A 20,986-nucleotide genomic window follows, 5' to 3' on the forward strand; every position below is an offset into this window, starting at 1 on the left:
CTTAATATGTATCAATGGAAAGAAACACGGAGATTCCCGATTGAGATCCTCAAGCACTGGGGAAGGTGGATCCGTGGGTGGATCAATGAAGCCCTTCTCTGATATCTATAGGTAGTTCTCTCTGTAGAAGCTAAGCTTCACAAGAAGCTTGATAGGTGCTAGCTAGGTCTTGTATGTGTGTAGCTGTGTAAGATGGTTGATTGGAATCAGTGACGAGGACACTCCGGATTGGGGAGCTGAAATTGGTTTCACTTGGATTTAGAAGGCAGATACTTGAGGTCGGTATGGGCATCTCTCCATCACAGCAATTTGCTCCCGTTTTGGAGAGTATCAGGAGGAAGCTTTTTTGGAGTTCATCCAAACTTGACCTTGCTTCCAAAGGGGTGATTGTTAACCAAATTCTGCTGGCCACAACACTCCAAGGATTGCATCACTCAGCTTAAGAGCCCTTTAAGGAATTTTCTTTGGAGTAGGCTAGATGGTACAATAGATGCTTTGGCTAGGGTGGCTTGGGAGACCTTGATACTTTCCACATTGGAAGGAGGCCTCAATATCATAGATCCAGATCTGCAGTGAAGAGCCTTGCTTTGCGTGGACAAGAGCCATGGAAAAGTTTCTTTATTCGTTGCATACGGTCCTGACCCCTCCTTCAGGTGGAGAGTGGATGAATAGTACCAAGTGGAACTTTACTTCAGCCCATCTCAGATCTTTCTCCTCTCCTCTTATGGTTGCTATCCTAAAAGCTTGGGCCAGCTTTAGGGGTACTCTTCGGAGGATTTCCCCTTCCGCTCTTGAAGAGGTTGATACACAGCCCATCATGTGGAATTATAGCATACTTGATGAGCATGTCAGACCACTTGGCACTTCTCATTACATGCATGGTCTAGATGGTAGAGACACCCTGTCTCCTTTGTGGGATCTTGGTAAGCTTTCATAAAACTTCCAAAGGACTGTAAATTATAATTGGTGAGTCACCCTCAAAGGAACTGCAAGGAGAATTCTGTCACGATCTGTGACGTATTCCTTTCTCTATACCTTAGACTTATGGATGGTTTGATGAATGGACACTTGTGGAAGGGTATGCCCTTTCGACGGGACACTTCCTATGAGACACAACCCTTCACAAGAGACATTCTATTGAAGAGACATTCCTATTGTAATGTACCCTCTCATCAAGTGTCACACCCTTCACAAGGGGTACACACCTCTTCATGCACATACACTTTGGAGTACACACCTTTTCATGTGTGACTCTTCACTCTCTATATAAGAGAGGCCCAATTGTATGGATGACACACACTACAGATACACTACAGACACTCAAGCAATACAATTATTCCTTGTTCTCTGCTATTTCAGTCTCCTTTCTATTCCTTAGCACATTTTTAAATATAGTAAATCTAGGATTTCTTATAGTGGTATTAGAGCAAATTTCGCTCCTGCCTGTAGGAAATGCCGCCCACCTTCTAGCGCCTATCTGATACATCTCTTTTCGCTAGAAGGATATCCGTGCACATTGTGCATGGAAGAGATGGAGAGAATGAGCGTAAAAATTTTTAGCGCCAACCCTGCCTAAAGCAATCAATGGCCTCTCCATCTCCCACACATCACGAGTTGATGTGAATGGACACGACAAAAATCGTGTCTTTTCATGTGCTTGGGCTGCCCAAAACCAAGGGACGCATCTTTCCCACCATCGGACACACCTTTTGATGAAGAGTTTTGACTCCTCACCCAAGGGACACACCCCATCGTGGAAAAAAGGACACACCTCTTTATGTGGGGACACCCCTTTTAAAAACAGGGACACACCCCTTCATGAAAAGGTGCACCTATTCCAAGGGTCACACCCCTTCGAATAGGCACACCTTTTGGAACCAAGCACCTTATAAAAAGGGTACCTAGAGGGGTTAAAAAGGAAAACCCAGCCCCAAACCTTAGGTTTATCCTAGATTACCCAAGGGTCAAATAAACCCACCCTTTAATTTTTTGGGCAACCACCCACCATAGGCAGCCACAAACGAAAAACAAAAGGGACGCTCCATTTTGATTTGCCTCCCTACGCAGCCCTGCCCTCGCTGGTTTGCTGCTCCTGCCCCCCTCGCCATATGCCGCCCTTGCCCTCGCTAGTTTTCGGCCCTGATTCCCTGCCAGCCTGCCATTTCTACCACAAATCAGCCTTGGAAGCCTGCAGCTTGGTTTCGCCAGCCTCTATCGTGATCCAGCCTGCAGCCTTGGAAGCCTTTTATCGCAATCCAGCCTGCAGCCTGTTTTGCCATTGACAGCCTGACCCCCCCTTGTTTCGCCACCTTACCTGCCAGTTCAGCAGCGGTTCAGCCCTTCAATCACGATGAAGACAGCCTCTGAGATTCGCCCTGTTGCTGCGTTCCAGTCCTGTCCAACCAGTCGAAGCTCTGTTCCTTGCACCCCACAGGCATTGGTTCTCTGAAATCAACGCAGGAAAACTGCCTTTTCTGCATCCAGCCTCTGCCAACGCCTCTGTCTACCTCGAAAGTCTACCCGGCACCTATCTCTGGTTCACACAGCCACGTGGATTTGCAAGGACAGCAGTATGGACTTCCGGACAGTGATCTGCAGGCCTTTTCTACGCAACAAATTGGCAGATTAAATCAATGCCAGGTGGATTCTTTCCATTCTACTTTTAAGGATTCTCTTGTCATTATCCAATTACAGCAAATGAAAGACGCTCCCTTAAAGCATGGAAACCCCTGGTAATTCACCCGGCATTTCAAGGACACCTCAAGCATCATCTACCACACAATATCGTGTTCAGATTGCACAACCAGCCCATTTCGGAGCTTTGGCATCGTGGGTCTTCTGTGTCACGTGCCCTCCTAGTGATTTGGACCACATACTATACCTTCTGCGTGAGGCACCTTAGTTACATTACTTCCTCAGCACCGTCCAGGTTGTGTTCCACAAGACACGAAGATACCCAGAACCCGATATTCCTCACGAGTTTGCTGTCCATCTTTGGAGAGATTTTTACTCCTCAGTTTTAGCATCTCCAGGGTACTCTCCACCTCCTTCAGTTCCCAGATATCCTCCTTTACAGGTTGTACCTTCCCCAAGACAGTATTTACACTCTGAAGGCACTCCTTCTCCTGGATATCCTCCACTTCCGACAGCAGCTCCTTATCCCTTCTCAGATCCGTGGACTCAGCAACCTACTCTTATACTCTCACGAGCAGTAACACCCATTTCGGCATCACCAGTGTTACCTCAGACAGGACCTCCTTTACCAGATTTCCACGGGTGGTTCCATCCTGCCTCGCCTGCCTCCTCCAACATGAGCAACCTTAGGGAGCATCCTGAATCTTCTTCCAGGAATGGTACAAACTAGAGCGCAGGTTCGTGCTTTTCTCACGGGGACCTCAAATATGTCGCAACGCTCGCGTGCAACCTCTCCAGAGATCAAAGACTCAAGTCCAAAAAAGACCCCTGAAGTCAACATACAAGGCGAAACATTACTGCAACTTCAAATTTCCCAGCTTCAAGACAGCATCTCCGACTTGGTTCAGAAAGTCCAACAACTCCAAGATTCTCGCAGTATCACACATACAGAGGATGACATGACGCAACCAGACGACTATGCGGATTCATTCCCACCAGAGGTAGCAAACACTGAACTTCGTGCCCTCTACCGTTTACTCCAAGCTTCCAAAACTAAAAGACTTGACATCAAACTTTCGGAAGCCTACACTGGTCAACGCAATCGCCGAACAGTTGACCAATGGCTCGCAAAATTGCGCATGTACTTTGATACTGTTGACCTCACTGAAGGCAAAAAGATCGCCTTGGCAGCCTCCCTCCTCAAGGATATAGCTTTTCTATGGTGGCAAAGACGCTTAAAGGACGGTAAAAGTGTGTTAACATGGGAACGTTTTGAACACGTGCTCCGTAAGCAGTTCATACCTGCCAATGCAGGCTTCCAAGCACGTTCAAAACTCCGACAGTTGGAGCAAACAGGCTCCGTGTTCTCTCAGTTCACCACATTGGTGCTGGAGATTGATGGTTTAACTGAGGATGATCGCCTTCATGCTTTCATCTCAGGCCTAAATCCATCGTTACGCATTGATGTCCTTAAAGCAAATATCACCACCACAGCTGGCGCTATTGCTTACGCAGAGCGCATTACAGATTTCCAAAACACAGGGAAGCAGAGTGCTCATCGCACATAGAACTCTACTATGGCCAAAGGTGCTTGTCCTCAAGATAAGCTCAGGTTTCGAAAAAACTTGGGTCATCAAGGTCAGCGACAGTCTCGAGATCCCCACAAGTCTCTGAAATCATATGCTGGATTCCAACAGAAGCACTCCTCCAAGGATCGCGCCTCTTCTTCTTCACAAAGTCATCACCGTCATCCCCAACATAAAGGTGCGGCCACTGACAAGAAGAATAACTCCAGCACAAAAGGACTTTGGACCATCTGTACAGGCGACCATAGATGGTTCGATTGTCCCAAGCGACCAAAGCAAAATTCCAATATGAAACCTAGCATTTCCCAAACAGAAGATGCTACCCCAGCACAAGACAAGAAAGGCGAAGCTGTTCGAATGGCGAATACCATGCATCTGAACCTTGCCAGCAACCCCGAACCTTCCCTGGCCACTCAAGTACTTTGTGTTCAAGGATCGATTCGTGAAACAACGGTCACTATCCTCATCGACAGTGGCTACTCTCATAACTTCCTAGCTAGTTCTATGGTCGACAAACTTCGGTTGACCACCAGTCCTAGTCTCATGGACTATCAGATTGAACTCGCAAATGGAACTACCTTCTTGTGCAACACCAGGATCAAAAACTTGTCTTTTCGCATCCAACATTATACGGACAAGTTGAACTTCGACATCATGCCTCTTTCTCGGTACGATGTCATACTTGGACAACAGTGGCTCTACAACTATGATCCATCAATCAGTTTTCGCAGCCATACTATCCAGTTGGTCCATCAAGGAAAACTTATTGAGCTAACTGGTTCTAGGGACTCTCCTTCAACCCTAGTTGCCTCTGCCCTACAAGTAAAGAAGTGGGTTCGTAAACACCAAGTAAAGACTTCACTTTCGTTGGTTACGGCAGTAGAGGAGACACCAACAAAGGATCCTCCTGAATACCTCAGCCAACCTTTTTTCCAGCCCTACTTGGATATTTTTCCACAGGAATTGCCAAAGCAGTTACTACCTCGACGACCAGTGGATCACCCAATCGAACTTATTCCCGGAAGTAATCCACCATCGAAACCTCCTTATCGGCTTTCTTACACTCACAATGAAGAAATCCAAAGACAGGTCACCGAACTACTCGACAAAGGTCACATTTGGCCCAGTCGCAACCCTTTCGGATCTCCTGTACTACTTGTGGAAAAAAAGAATAAGTCAATGCACCTCTGCATCGACTACCGAGCCCTCAACAAGCTCACTATAAAAAACAAGTATCCATTGCCTTGCATCGATGACCTCTTCAATCAACTTCTACACGCAACACAATTCTCAAAGATTGATCTTCGTTCAGGTTATCATCAAATTCGCATACGAGAAGGTGATGAGTACAAGACAACTTTTCGAACAAAGTATGGACACTATGAATGTTTGGTCATGCCTTTTGGGTTAAACAATGCCCCGGCCACATTCATGACACTAATGAACGACATCTTCAGGCCTTTCCTCGATAAGTTCGTCATCGTTTGCCTCGATGACATCCTCGTTTTCAGCAGATCCCTACATGAGCACAAACAACATCTTCACCACGTTTTTGAAGTTCTCCGCGCAAATTCTCTCTACATCAACATTGAGAAGAGTGAGTTCTTCAAGACCCAACTCGAATATTTGGGACATGTTATTTCAGCTCAAGGCATCTCTGTGGATCCAAGAAGGTCGAGGTAATCCGAAACTGGCCTACTCCTAAGAATGTTCATGATGTCCGCTCTTTTTTCTCGGATTGGCAAACTTCTACCATACAAAGGTGTATCAGTTTTTCGAAATCGCAGCTTCTATGTCCGAATTATTGAAAAGCACAACAATTTTTCAATGGCTTCCCGAACAGAGTATAGTTTCCAACAACTCAAGCAAGCGCTCACTACCACACCAGTTATGGCTATTGCTGACCCAAACCTTCCATTTGAGGTCATGATCGACGCTTCCGACATCGCTACAGGAGCAGTCTTGATGCAAGAAGGCAGAGTTATTTCTTTTGACAGCCATAAACATTCTGATATCCAAACCCGACACCCGGTTTATGATAAGGAGTTTCTTGCCATTGTACATGCTTATCGCTCTTGGAAACATTATCTCATGGGAGCCGACTCGGTGGTCAAGACAGATCATCACTCTTTAAAGTATATCTTTACTGAGCCAGTCATGAATGCTTGACAAGCACGCTGGGTTGTTTTTCTGGCCAACTTTCACATGACCATTGAGTACATTCCAGGACTACGCAATGTAGTTGCAGATGCTCTTAGCAGGTTAACTCTAGCATCAGCTATGGTAATCTCTACATTATCTGTGGATGTTCTGAATTCATTCAAAGGAAAGTATTTCAATGATAAAGACTTCGGCACAGCAATATAAGTTCTTTCAAAAGATCAACCTTCGACTTCCGAACAGAGGATTTCCTCATCCTATTCTTATACGGACGACCTTCTGTATTATCAAGATCGTGTCTATGTACCACATGACAAGGATGTTCGACGTCTTTTGTTAAAAGAGCATCATGTAGTTCCTTATGCTGCCCATCCAGGCATCAACAAGACTTATAGGTTACTCAGTGCAACGTACTACTGGCCTCAGATGAAAAGCGACGTCATCAAAATGGTTACATCTTGCTTATCTTGTCAACAAATGAAAGCAAGCCGATGACTTCCAGCAGGACTTCTTCAGCCTCTTCTAGTTCCAACTGAAAGGTGGGAAAGTATTTCCATGGATTTCATTACAACACTACCACGATCCTCCCGAGGTAACACTCAGATTATGGTAATTGTTGATCGATTGTCCAAAATGACACACTTTGTTGCTTGCAAAAGTAGTGCACAGGCTCTGGACATCGCCAAACTCTTCATACAACACATCTTCAGATACCATGGATTGCCCAAGAATATCATATCCGATAGAGATCCTAAGTTTACCAGTCACTTTTGGATTTCACTGTTCGAATCTTTGGGTACAACTCTACTGTTCAGTTCAGCCTACCACCCAGAATCAGATGGCCAGACTGAAAGAGTCAACCAAATTCTGGAAGAAATGCTTCGACATTATATTCAGTCACGCCTAGCAGCTTGGGAAGAGTATCTACCACTCCTTAAGTTTGCTTATAATAACTCTTTCCATAGTGCCATCAGCATGACTCCATTCCAAGCAGCTTATGGACACACTCCGATTGTACCAACGAATTTTGTACTTCAACATCGAGTGGCCCTAGTTGATCAACTCGTTCAAGAAATGCAAGACATTCTACTCCAAGTCAGGGATCATATGCGAAAAGCGCAAGAGCGGTATCAACGGTCTGCCAACAAACATAGACGTCACCTGGAATTTGACACTAGTGACATGGTGCTATTATTTGTAGCCCCACATCGCTATAAGATGGTTAAGTCTGTGTTTCCTAAGTTGCGACCAAGATACTATGAACCTTTCCGGATCGTCAAGAAAAATTCACCTATAAGTTACAAATTGGAATTACCACCATCATGGGGTAAAATCCATCCGACATTTCATATTTCTTGGCTAAAGACGCACATTCCAGGCGATGAAGCAGCTCCTCCTGCAGGTGATTATGTCCCAGAAATCGAAGACGATTATGTTCTCGTTATTCCTGAGCGTATTCTGGACCATCGACAACGAGAGACTCAACATCGACTTATCATGGAATTCCTTGTTCTTTGGCGAGATCTGGACGACTCTGACGCTACTAAGCAATCTGATGAAGACTTATAGCAGTACCCTAACATTTTACAGCAGTATTTTCAGAATTTACCATGATATTTTCTATATCAGTTCCTTATCTCCACCAGGGTCTTATTTTGAGTGGGAGGGGATGTCACGATCTGTGACGTATTCCTTTCTCTATACCTTGACTTATGGATGGTTTGATGAATGGACACTTGTGGAAGGGTATGCCCTTTCGACGGGACACTTCCTATGAGGCACAACCCTTGACAAGAGACATTCTATTGAAGAGACATTCCTATTGTAATGTACCCTCTCATCAAGGGTCACACCCTTCACAAGGGATACACACCTCTTCATGCACATACACTTTGGAGTACACACCTTTTCATGTGTGACTCTTCGCTCTCTATATAAGAGAGGCCCAATTGTACGGATGACACACACTACAGATACACTACAGACACTCAAGCAATACAATTATTCCTTGTTCTCTGCTATTTCAGTCTCCTTTTTGTTCCTTAGCACATTTCTAAATATAGTAAATCTAGGATTTCTTACAAATTCAGCAAATTGATGCAGCCATACCCATGGATTGGGTTGACACAGATGCAGGCCTGTTTCTTGCTCTACGTGGATGGGGGCTTTCACGGGGACAAGTATTCCAATTCAGGTCATTACACTACGACAAGCAGATTTTTAGGATGCCTTGGTCTTTAATGTTCAGACGGGGGGTAGGTCATCTAGATCTACACATGATATACTGTCGGAAGTTCCTTTTCAGCCTGCCAAGATCTTAGGTTATGTGGAGCACGGCTCGGATTCACAATGGGACCTAGACCCGGACCGGCTTCTCTCTTTGGGCTTGTGGAAGATTCGCCTCTATGGAGGGCTCTCCATAAAGCTTTTACAGTGGGACCTCAGAGCGTGGGAGTGGATTGATGTAGGGCACTGAGAGAAGAGCATTCCCTTCTTTCATTACACAGTCAGTAATGCCAAGGGATTTTGGCTCAGTTTTAGAGGGTGAGGCCCTCTAGAGCTCCTTATTGGGAGAATTTTTAGATTTCTCCTAATTCGTAGAAAACCTTTTAGAGGAGATTCGTATCAGTCCTTGTCATGATGGAGGCATATTATCCATGAGCCTCAGATGCTGTAGAACTGTCATGCACCTACCATGTGTGTGAGAGCTCACAATTCATTGAGTCAAATCAAGTAATGCATCTTATTGACGTGTTAAATCCCGCAGAATCTGAGAGACCTTTGTGCCAATATTGGTGCTAAGGACAAAACAGAAGAGTACACACTTCTGTCAAGAGCCTTGCCCCCCTTCTTTTGCCAGTTTTCCATTATAGCATCAAGTCTTAGTTGAATGTAGAGAGGATGCTTTGATTTCACACCCTGCCCACTACAAAGGCCTTTTTCTCAAGGGGTAGTACATGGATTATTTTCAACAATTTCCTTCTTTGGATTCTCTTGAAGATTTTTTCCTTGTTTCTGTAATTTGGAATGCTGGACTAATATATTTATAATTACAAGAATTAATACCACTGCGGTGTGGTGGGTTGTGCGTTGAACTTACCAGTAAATTGGTTCAGCGCATTTTTAATACCTCACATGGTTGTTTTATTGGTATCATTTCCAGAAAGATGAATTGAAAATTTCCTGCAGTTCTTTTGCTGAAGTATGCTTTTCACTGATGCAATTTCCTGTTAGCTTGTTAACTTTGTGTATTTTTCTCTTGTAACTCTTGTAAAGAGTGATAGTTTTCTTTCTTCAGCGCATACGGAAGGATTGACATTGGAAACTGGTTCATTTAGCTCATGAGCGATTATGCCATAGTTAGTAAAGTTTCTTTTTCAAGCGTTAGTAACAGTATTGTATTCTTTGCTAAAGGGACAAGGACCTGTACTCTATGGGCAAAAAGTTGGAGGACCTCTTAGCCTAGACCTAATACAACGCCAACACAGACTTGCGGGTTCCTTCAATGATCTGAAGAGGCACTGCTACCAACAGGTTGGCATCCCTAATAACCACAGAAATAGTGCGTTAGTTATTCATTATCATGATTTTAGTTATCTATTATCATCCCTAATAACAACAGAAATACTGCGTTAGTCATCTATTATCATGATTCTAGTCTAATTTGATTTTGTAGAGTCTCTTGAGAGTACATCTGCAATACATTACATTAAATTGTCTTTAGTAAATCATGTGCAGGAATGGTATCTTAATGCATTAAATAAATCTATTAATAAGGAGCTTAATATTGGGACAAAGTGTATGAGGGATGTATTAATTTTTAAAACCCTGATGGCCTAAAAGTGAGCAAGTTATCTTCATTTCTTCCTCCATGTGAAAAGCATCATAACTTGAATTGAATCACACTGTTAGATATTTTTTAAGATGTCATGATTCGGAGCATGTGTTCCTGAGCCTAGGGCACACCTCTGTACAAATTTCTGTTGCGGGAAGTTGTTCCGGGTCAAAAATCCAAATTTGTCAAAATTGGAGATATTTTACATCATTCTGATTGCCTTGCCATCCTGCATCGGAGACCTAAACTGCTCGTTGTGCAAAATTCTTGGTCTGCACGTTGGGGCTGAGAGCTGACCAAGGCAGAATATGTGATTTGCTGCGATCTAATAGAGTAATTTCATTATAACTGGATAATCTGAAATTGCAATCTTCTCTAGAAAGTGTGTACCAAGTATCTTTGCAATTGGAGTTTGCTTGAGACCAGCCATGTGAAAGTGTAATTGTGTGCATACGGAGAGGGTGTCATGGCTGCAACTGTAGAGTACCAAGTCCTGATGGAGGTTGAAAGAGTTGAGGGAGACTTTGAGGAGAGGGTAGGCGAGTCCATAATTGGCTGTCTGTAGAATCCCCTAGCTGAACCTAACTCCTTGGGTTGGGTTGGGGCTTTAGCTCAACTCGGGGTTAGGGTTAGGGGTAGTTTGTTGTTTAAAGAAAATTAGGGGGGGGGGGGGGTTGTTGTTGATGACGGGACTGGGGGGGCAGGCGGTTGGTGACTGATGACTGTTGGGGGCTGCTAGCTTCTGGCGGCGGCCCTGCTAGTAGCTGGTTAGCTAGTTGGGTAGGCGGGACATGCGACGAACGGAGGGGACGGTGACGGCTGACGACGGGACGATTGAGGTGATGGGTTGAGCGACGGTGACGGGATGAGGCTGAGGCTGAGCACAGAGAGAGAGAGAGAGAGAGAGAGAGAGAGAGAGAGAGAGAGATGCAAACAATATTTGTGATTATTAGTTGTCTATTATGATTATAGTTTATGTCTTGCTTTGTATGATTATGACTTGTTCTTTGTACATAGGAGCTACAAATCCAAGCTCAAGCAGAACTCATAGACTATCTTCGTGCAATAGCTTCATCTCAACATGATGAAGGTTGTCTTACTTTCCTATGCTCTTTTACTATTCAAAAATCTTTTTTTAAAGTAAGATTTCTTTTTATTGCTTATAAGAGTTTTAATTCAATCAGTTAGGAGTTCTTTGGTGTGGAATAGCAAGGAAAGAGAGGATAAGCCTAAGAAATTGAATTTCCATATTTTTTATTGCTTCAACAGAAGTTATCAAAAGTGGGATCTATGAAATGGAAAATAGCACTAGTAAAGATTCTATAACAAACCAATCACGTCAAATATGCCACTTTGATGGTAATAAACTCTTGGAAGTCAAGTAAAATATGTTAAGACTCTTGCAACCTTGAAATTGTTACATCAATTTTGCTTATTGAATCTGCCTATCTTTAAATCTTTTTTTTTTAAATTTAAAAGAAAAGTGGAATATATGTAGTTGTAAGTTCAGCTAAAAAAACACTTTACCTAAGAGCTTCATGGGAGGTTTTGTAATTGGCCTAAAAAATACACATATTAAGACATTTTCTTTGATGCTTTTAAATCAATGCAGTTATCATTTTACTACTGCAACTATTTCTTACTTCGTGCTATTTCTTATAAAACAAGCTTGTGAATATAGAAGTATTAAAAACAATGGGATTTTGTAGGAGAAACTATGTATAGAGATGACATGTGTTTCTAAATAAATAATTAAGAAATTATTTGAATATATACCAAAATTATATAAGATCTAAAGTCCATTCCTCATTGAGAAAGTTTATATGGAGAACTTTGTATGTCTACATTTGAACCTCTTTAGAGAAACCCTCATTGAGACTTGCAAAAAAACCTACTTGAGAAAGTTTATATGGAGAACTTTGTATGTCTACATGTCAACCTCTTTAGAAAAACCCTCATTAAGACTTGCAAAAAACCCTACTTGAGAAAATATGCATTCCTTTTGAGCTGGGACTAGCATGATACAATGTGGATGAAAAGGTACATAGTTCCTTTGGTATCTCTTTTACCATGCATTTCAAATTTACAATCCACTAAATATTTCCTTCACAAATTCTAGAATTATTTACTCACTTTATAATGTTTACATATGAGGACCCATGGCCATATTTTGCTTTGATTTTGGAATAGTGTCCTTGTATGGGTTTGTGTGATATTTTGGAATCAAATGAAGAAAACATGGATTTTAAAGTTTGAGGATGATATCAATTATAAAGAACACCAAAAATCGTACCATAACACTTTATTTACGTAAGACCATACAAAATGAAGGGAAATTCATATTCAAACAAGGATGTCTGAGATTGTGGAGTAAATTAAAATCCAAAAGGTTACTTTTGTAGTATGGATGTGTCACAATGGAGTTATTATTGTTGCAAGAAACAATTCATGTAGGGGGTCATTCATTTCAAGGGCACATGATAAGATTCAAATCGAATAGAATGAAAAGGAAACTATGCCTTATCTTCATGAATGCATCTTATCATACACTCAATCCATGGTGCAATACGTAAGTCTCTTAAGATACTAGGACACACTTTCAGTCCTTTACTAATTTTGGTTTCTTTAGTCTCATGGACCTTTTGATCTTTTGTAGGCTATAATATTCTTTCTTTCTCTCTCCCTTTCTCAAGCATAGTGAAATAGGCAATTATGAATTTTAGGCTTGTTTAATCATGGGAAATCTTTGATTGATTATAGAATTAATAATTGGTAATCTCTCTCTCTCTCTCTCTCTCTCTCTCTCTCTCTCTCTCTCTCTCTCTCTCCATCTGCCATGCTGCTCCCTGCTCTCCCCCCCCCCCCTCTCTCTCTCTCTCTCTCTCTCTCTCTCTCTCTCTCTCTCTCCCCCCATCTGCGATGCTGCTCCCTGCGCTCTTCCCACCTTGCTTCTACTCCATGCCATGCCTCCTGCCATGCTCCCCTCCACGCTAGCTCTGCCATGCTCCGCCTTCCCCATCGTGAGGCCTCCCCGCCTGACTGCTCTTTGCTTGTCCCCCCCGCCTTGCTTGCTGCTCGCCTTGCTTGTCATCGCCTAGCTCCTCTAGCCCACTCACCTTGCTTGCTATCGTGGGAGCCCTCTAGGCCATCGCTTGTCCCTTCTAGGCCCTTGTGCGAGCCCTCCAACCAACGCAGGTGCCCTCTAACCATTGCGGGTGCCCTCTAGGTTGCCATCGCCTGCACTCGGGTCTCTTCCAAGCTGTCGTGGGGGCCTCTCAACCCCCCTTCTTTGTCGCGGGACTATGGCATGTGCTATTGAGGTACTGACAGAGCCCCAAGGACCATGGGCTGCTCAGCTGTGCCAACTAGCGCCATAGGGAGCCCTGTGGCTCCTAGCAGCCGTGCGCTGCTTGTGAGGTAGCCTTAGGATGCCAGACATCGAGGCTGACCTTGTGAGGTAGCCTTGGGATGCTAGACATCGAGGTTGACCTTGGTTGGCCAGCCCCTCAAGACCTCAAGGCTTGCTTACTCCCCACTTCCTTAGTTCTCGACTCTAATCTGCACCGAATCTGCAGCTGCAAAAAATACTCAAGAAAGGATCAAGAAAGCAGTAGGAAGGCAGCCACATTTGGGCGAAGGCGGAGAAGATAGAAGACCCGAATGTCAAGGCTTGCATATCAACACTCAAGGAAGTATGTAAGATGCAAGACACTGAGATTGAATGCCTACACAAGAAGCTGAGGGAGACTAGAGAAGACGAGCTCTCAAACCTTCGAGTCCAAATGCAAGATGAAATGAAGAAATGGCAAGAGGAAATGCAAACCAAATGGACATGTGAAAAAGGTGGACATGACTCGTGTTCTAGGTGAAAAAAGCAGTCATTTGGCCTCTTGGATTGAGACATTGGAAGCCCATGTTGCTACCCTTAAAGATGAGAATGACAAATTGAAGGCAAGTGCACATTGGGAGTGTTAAAGTACACAGCGCAGCGGAAGAGAAACTGAATAAAGAATAGAGAGTACACAGCAAACTAGAGAGGAACAAACTTTTCCTTTAATACTGATGTAGTACAGATGACAGCTCCGTCCACCCGTGTGCTTCCACAATGGAGCTTATATAGCAATCTAGACTGATACTAAGTGAAGAGCTACTAGCTGGAAGATCTGATCTGATCTGAATTGATATGATGCAATGGATTAGGGAGGTCGCCTCTTTATAGCTATGAGGACGGTAGTCGGATCAACGTAGTAGATGGAGCCGACCAGTCAACCTAGTCGGTGGAACCGACTAGTCGTTCATGAGATATTCAGGGAATATTTCTTATACCATCGCCTCGGGGACTCTCGTCCTCGAACCTCCACCAGGGGGGCTGTTGGCACCCTAGGATCCCCGAGTTGGGGGCCAGTTGGCCCCCAAGCCCTAGCAAGAATAAGGGGATCCTATACAATCACCTTTCTACCATCAACGGTGTCATTCATAGACCTTATCTGACATGCAAGTCAGGATCCATCTAGTGTCCCGAGCTCACACATGGCTTCTCCTCATATGGGGGCCTTACAACTTGAGCACCTTGGATCACAGGTGGTTACTAGGAGGGTGGTTACTAGGAGTGTCCCGAGCTCACACATGGCTTCTCCTCATATGGGGGCCTTACAACTTGAGCACCTTGGACCACTGGTCGTTACTAGGAGGGTGGGGCATTGAGCATATCTAACACCTCTCCTCAATGTCCATAGGTGAACGACCTTCTCGGCCCAATGCCAAGTCTCTAAAGATCACCGTGAAGCTAATCCTTCCCGAGTGCCTTGGTGAAGATATCTGCTCCATTTTGCTGTGTTGGACAGTAGACCAATGCATCCCTGCATTCCAATGATTCTCTCGGGGCTTATTGGAGAACCTGCTCAAAACGCCAACAGCAAAACTGATGTCCGGTCTGGTGTTGCACAGATAGATGAGACTATCGACTAACTTCCTGTACCTCCCGATGTCTGCTAGTGGTGAGGTATTCTCCATAGACAACCTTGCATTTACCTCCATAGATGTAGATATCTCCTTGCACTCGGACATACCAAATGCCTTCAAGATCTCCCTTGCAAATTTCTGTTGAGAGATAAAGATCTTGTCTCGCTCTTGCTAGACTTCAATCCCCAAAGAGTAGTGCATCAAGCCTAAGTCTGTCATCTCAAACTCAGTGCTCAACGCCTTTCTTGTCTGTTGGATCATGTCTTCATAGTCACATGTAATAAGATCATCTACATATAGAACAATAATAGCAGATTTTTCGCCTTTCTTGTACACATACAAGTTAGCATCTAAGGCACATCTTTTGAAGTTTAATTTATGAAAGAATTTATCTATCCGTTGATACCATGCTCTTGGGGCCTATTTCTGCCTGTACAGAGCCTTCTTCAGGTTACATACCTTGTTCTCAGAATGGGGGGCCTCAAACCTAGGTGGTTGAGCCACGTACACTTTCTCCCTGAGGTCACTATTCAAGAATGCTGATTTAACATCCATTTGATAAATTGGCCACTTTTTATGAGCAGCCACCAATGGTCATTCTAGCAATCGGAGCGAAAGATTCTTGAAAATCAAACCCTTCAACCTGCAAAAATCCTTGTGCAACCAATCTGGCTTTGTACTTTTTCAAAGTCCCATGGACCTTGTTAGTCAGATCAACGTAGTCGATGGAGCCGACCAGTCGACCTCGTCGGTGGAGCCAACCAGTCAACCTAGTCGGTGGAACCGACTAGTCGTCCATGGAATATTTTGGAAATATTCCCTATACCATCGCCTCAAGGGCTCTCGCCCTTGAACCCCCACCAGGGGGGCCACTAGCCCCCTTGGGACCCCCCAGCTGGTGGCCAACTGGCCCTTAGGCTGCAACAAGAATAAGGGGCTCCCACATAATCACCTTTCTACCATCAACGGTCTCATTGATAGACCTTATCTGACATGCAAGTTAGGATCCATCCAATGTCTCGAGCTCACACATGGCTTCTCCTCATATGGGGGCCTTACAACTTGAGCACCTTGGACCACCGGTGGTTACCAGGAGGGTGGGGCATTGAGCATATCTAACAGGGAGGAAGGGGAGTTTCAACCACCTTTAAATGAGGAGCTGTATGCCATTAAAGAACAAATGCAACAGCTCAAAGATGCAAAGGGGACATCAGAGAAAGGATGCAAGATCATTGGTGTACTGAAATTAGAGAATGAACAGCTCAAAAAGGAAATGGCAGATTTACAAACAATGGTATAAGGGAAACATGCTGAGTTCATATAGCAAATCATGAAGGGGAAGGCAGATATGCTTGCATGAAAAGATGTACTAAAGAAAGACACAATAGCAAAGAAAAGGGAGCTCATCTCTGAAACACTTGAAGAAGAAAAACGACAGGGCAGCAAGACTGTGAATGTGCTGGTCAAAGGTCTAACAGTAGGTGATAGCCCTATGCCAGATGCCAAAACGCTTTTTGACAAGATGGGAGTTAACCTTACCTATGAATCAGCTTGAAGAGCAAATGCACCGATGAGGCCCTTGGTTGTAAAGCTACGAACAATCACAGATAGATCCACGCTCATGAGTACATGGGCAACATTGAAGGGGACCAAGATCTTTTTGGATGAAGATCTCACACTCCTTCAGCAAGAGCATAGAAGGAAAGGAATGGTGCGGGTGATGGCTGCAAGACAAGAAGGGAAATGGGTAGTTTATAGAGATGGCAAGGTGATCATTCAAGCAAGGGCAGAAAACAACGTACGAGATGCAGGAGAAGGGGACAACACATGATGGCATCTGAACAATGGGATGAGTATGCAAAACAAATTGAGGATGGCAGTGTGGAATTGTAATGGCACCAAGACACATGAGAGCCCAGAGAGAGGGCTACCCACAGTGACAGGATACACGTGGGAGTCTACTCATAGGAGGGAACTGAGGAGAGAGTGGGGTACGAGGATTTGAAGGTGTGGCTGTTCTCTTCAAATCACATATGAGGCCACTCCTCTCTATGATACGAAGGGAGGAGCATGCATGGCACATGTGGATTCGTGTTCAGTTACTAGACGCACGACCAATCTTCATTGCAGTGTGATACTTTCCCCCATACCCATCATATTATGTGTGAGGTTGCCACTGGCGAGCACAACCCATATGAGACTATCCATGATGACATCACAGAGTTCTCTAGACATAGGGATGCTCTCCTCCTTGGTGACTAATTCACTAGTTTAGCACTTTAGCTTTCAGCAAGGGTCTTAGTGAACCCTTTGCTTCAGCCCTCTGTGGCTTGTATGAGTGACTTTTTGGCTAGTGCTTTGTCTCATAGGCCCGCGAGGCCTCGTGCAGACATTAATCATCTTTCTTTCTTTATCCAATGTTGAGTTTGGAAAATTTTGACCCAAAACTAGAATTGTGGCAGGCAACCTTTCTATCATCGATCATGTAACTACTAATTTTATCAAAATTTTAATGAAAAAAATGAATGAGTAAAAATATGGAAACGAGACATGGCACATTGTTCATTAAGACTCGATTCTCTTTGCAATTGTCAGGGGTGGTAATTTATTATTGACTTAGTGATGTCCATATTTTGAGATTTGAAGCCCAATAAATACATGAAGAAGGTGATGCTAACAGGAGCTCATAATTAATTCTTATTGCAATCTATATAATATTGTCACATGGACTACAACCATATCCATAAAGGTGTCTTCATCCTTCAATGTTGCATTTAGCTTTCTTTGCTCCCTCGCCTCGAGAACATGCATCAAAAGACAGGAATGTTGTAGGAAACTAGATTGAAAACAAGGAATTTTGAATGAATGAACAATTAAAATATTTATATGATAATCTATAATATAATTATTATATAACCACACAGAGTGGTCGGGGAGGCGACGTGTTTTCTTCCCCAAAGAGTTATGATTCGAGGAAACGGGTGCTTCCTCGTGCATCGAGAATATTAGTGTCAAGAATAAGCCTTGTGAATGCATAAGATACTGGCATATTACTTGAATGTCAATAGTCATAATTATAGTCGAAGTTTGATAAAATTACCACGAGCGGTGCGTTAGGAAGAATTCAAATTCTTATCGTCTTTTGGTGATTCTTTGATGGGACAAGAGAGGGGATGCTTCAGCTTCGTTTGATCTTAGTACGTTGGATTGTTTCACATGTAAAAAATCGCTTCAAGCTTCCAGTTTTTAGATACTGCTGGCCAAGCTAAGGTTGCTTTAGATGGTATTAACAAGAACTCGCGCCGTCACGTGGATCTCTCGCATATGATTGAAAAGATAAGTCCACATGTACTAGTGGGTAGCGTCTCGATCGTTAACAAAGGTCAAAAAATCCATGACACGCAAGGAAGGCATTCTAGGAAGTACATAAATTGCACATGGACACCCTGATACCAAACCTTCTTGACAGCATGTAGTCTAACACCAAGCCTCCTTGTTGTTTCCAAAGCTAGGGTAGCCAAAACACTACTTGTCACCTCAATTTGATGAGAATCGCTTGTCGGGGGCAAGAGAGAGAGGGAGAGGGAGGGAGGGAGCGAGAGAGCAAGTGCGAGAGAGAGAGAGAGAGAGAGAGAGAGAGTCCACAACACATGCAATGATGAAGGTGGGATCTTTACACTGGCTTCCATCAATCTCATGCAATGGAGAGAGAGAGAGAGAGAGAGAGAGAGAGAGAGAGAGAGAGAGAGAGCATTGATCATGCATATCGCACACCATTTCGCATTGAGCGCGCATTCCATTGTTGAATGTCTCGAATTACGATAATGTGCGTACGATAATTTTCAAAGCTTTGCCAGTTGATCCATCAACAAAAGTCCGTAGAGTGACCTTTCCTCCTTTAGAGGCTTTCTGGGTCTTCTTCTCCACTTCTGAGTCGAACTCTCACTGTTGTCTTCAGGGCTCTCTTTGAAATTGTCATCCTCCAAACCTTGATCATTGTCATCTGGCTTCTTGGATTTCACCGATTTCTTCTTGGCTTTGGCTTTCGAGGATTTGTGATTCTTGGCCACTCTGTCGTGCAGAGCCTCTCTCTCACTCACATCGCTTGTTACAGAACCGTTGTGAGCCTCATTTGGACCCGATCCACTGTAGCCAAAGGATAGGCTAATCTATCACGGGAACACGTTGCAAAAGTAGACGAAATTGGGCCGCATAATCCTCCACATCTTGATCTCCCTAAGCCAACCACCGCAGTCCTTCCAGAGTTTGCGGTATCGTTTTCTCTTTACAAAACCGTCCCAAGAACGCAGTGCGAACAAGATCATATGTGGTGAAATGGTCCATCGCATACTCTGAAAGCCATCTTACCTACCAAGGTTGATTCAAACACTGCCTCTTATTGGAGTGCCACCACAGGTGGCGGGTTGTCGCATACATCTTCTCAAACTGACATGAGCATCGGGGTCATCGCTTTTCTTCCCCAAAAACTTGGTATATTTAACTTGGCCTGCCATCGGTCCACCTCTTGTGGGTGGAACAATCTGTCCTCCCCCTCCTAATGGCCCTCCCCAACCAAAGAGCTTGTGCGAGGCAGCTGAAACCACTGTCAGAGAAGAGGATGCGCTTAGCACCCTGCATCCATCCAACGAAACCCACACCCACGGACCTAAGCGCATACGAGGTGGTGAATGTGAATATGAAGGTGTTCCTTGGTGACGATAGGATCCGCCAGGGGAACCCTGAGACATCTCGTCTCCATGACTCGGGTCACTCCTTCGACGTATCCGTGTTGGTGTCAAGGGATTAGAGGACCCTACGAATGTGTTCGTATGCATGCTTATTGTGAGGACAGCAATGTAGAATTTGCTCCCACGACCATCGAATGAGGTTGTTTAGTTGTGATTTGCCGAGTGTGCCGTGCTATGGACCTGAAGAGGACTGACCACCTATTTTCACCTAGTCCTATCCACACAGACGCCACGGAGAAATACAAATGAATACACAGCGCATCATCTACTAAAAACACAGAGTATAAGAAAAGAAGAAGATCGCCACAATACTGAGTAACATGTATAAAAATCAGAGCAAGAGCTCATATATCTCTCTGGAAATAACATGTTGGAATGCTAGTAATAGCATGTGTACAAGAACAAGATATCGGTTAGGAACCATTGAAGGCCCGAACTGTTAGCCATTGCGATTAACCTACCTACACACACCCCTAGTAGTCACTGCTACTAACCCGCATAGTTATGCAATAACACTTTTTGCACTTTTTCCTCGCATTTCATATTTATGGACAAGCTTCACGATTGCTAAGGAAGAAGGGAAAGAGAAAACAACAAATGTGTGGGATAGAAATCGTGTTTTCCCTTCTAAGCTACAGGCACTACATGATAGAACAACGATGTGCACAAGTGCTATCTTCAAAGCTCATCTACTCTATCTCCCACAATTGGTTCAAAATGCTTTACACCCTATGGCTAGGCCTCCTTTGGGGGGGGGGAGAGAGAGAGAGAGAGAGAGAGAGAGAGAGAGAGGCAACATTTGTAACAACAGGCCTATCTATATGCATGCAACGACAAAGCTCTAGAATCTTCACATCGGCTTTCATCGATATCTACCCTCTATCTCCATTCCAGAGGAAGAGAGAGCTCACAAGGAGAGGGACATGCCCTTTTATAGAAATTTAGCCTCTGTTTTCACCTAGGTTCTCTCAACCCCTTCGTCTCCCAGCTCCCCTTGCCACCCTCATTATCCTAACATCCCCGCCAACTCTTGACATGGTTGTAACTCTCAACTAGTGAGC

General features: G+C 44.1%; 1 protein-coding gene across 4 annotated transcripts in view; it reads left to right on the top strand.

Moving 5' to 3' along the window:
* The window catches only part of LOC147894594 (uncharacterized), a 44,989-nt gene extending 33,389 nt beyond the window's left edge, over window positions 1-11,600 (top strand). For all 4 annotated transcript variants that reach the window (XM_087385127.1, XM_087385126.1, XM_087385128.1 and 1 more), the window contains 3 exons: window positions 9,795-9,914; window positions 11,233-11,305; window positions 11,485-11,600. In XM_087385127.1, the coding sequence (XP_087241253.1) occupies window positions 9,795-9,914; window positions 11,233-11,305; window positions 11,485-11,600 (309 nt within the window). The remainder of the gene's footprint in view (window positions 1-9,794; window positions 9,915-11,232; window positions 11,306-11,484) is intronic.
* Window positions 11,601-20,986: the final 9,386 nt, after the last annotated feature.

Source organism: Dipteris shenzhenensis, chromosome 14 (assembly GCF_047967505.1).
Source record: "Dipteris shenzhenensis isolate YYH24624 ecotype China chromosome 14, Dip_SZ_1.0, whole genome shotgun sequence".
NCBI lineage: Eukaryota > Viridiplantae > Streptophyta > Polypodiopsida > Gleicheniales > Dipteridaceae > Dipteris > Dipteris shenzhenensis.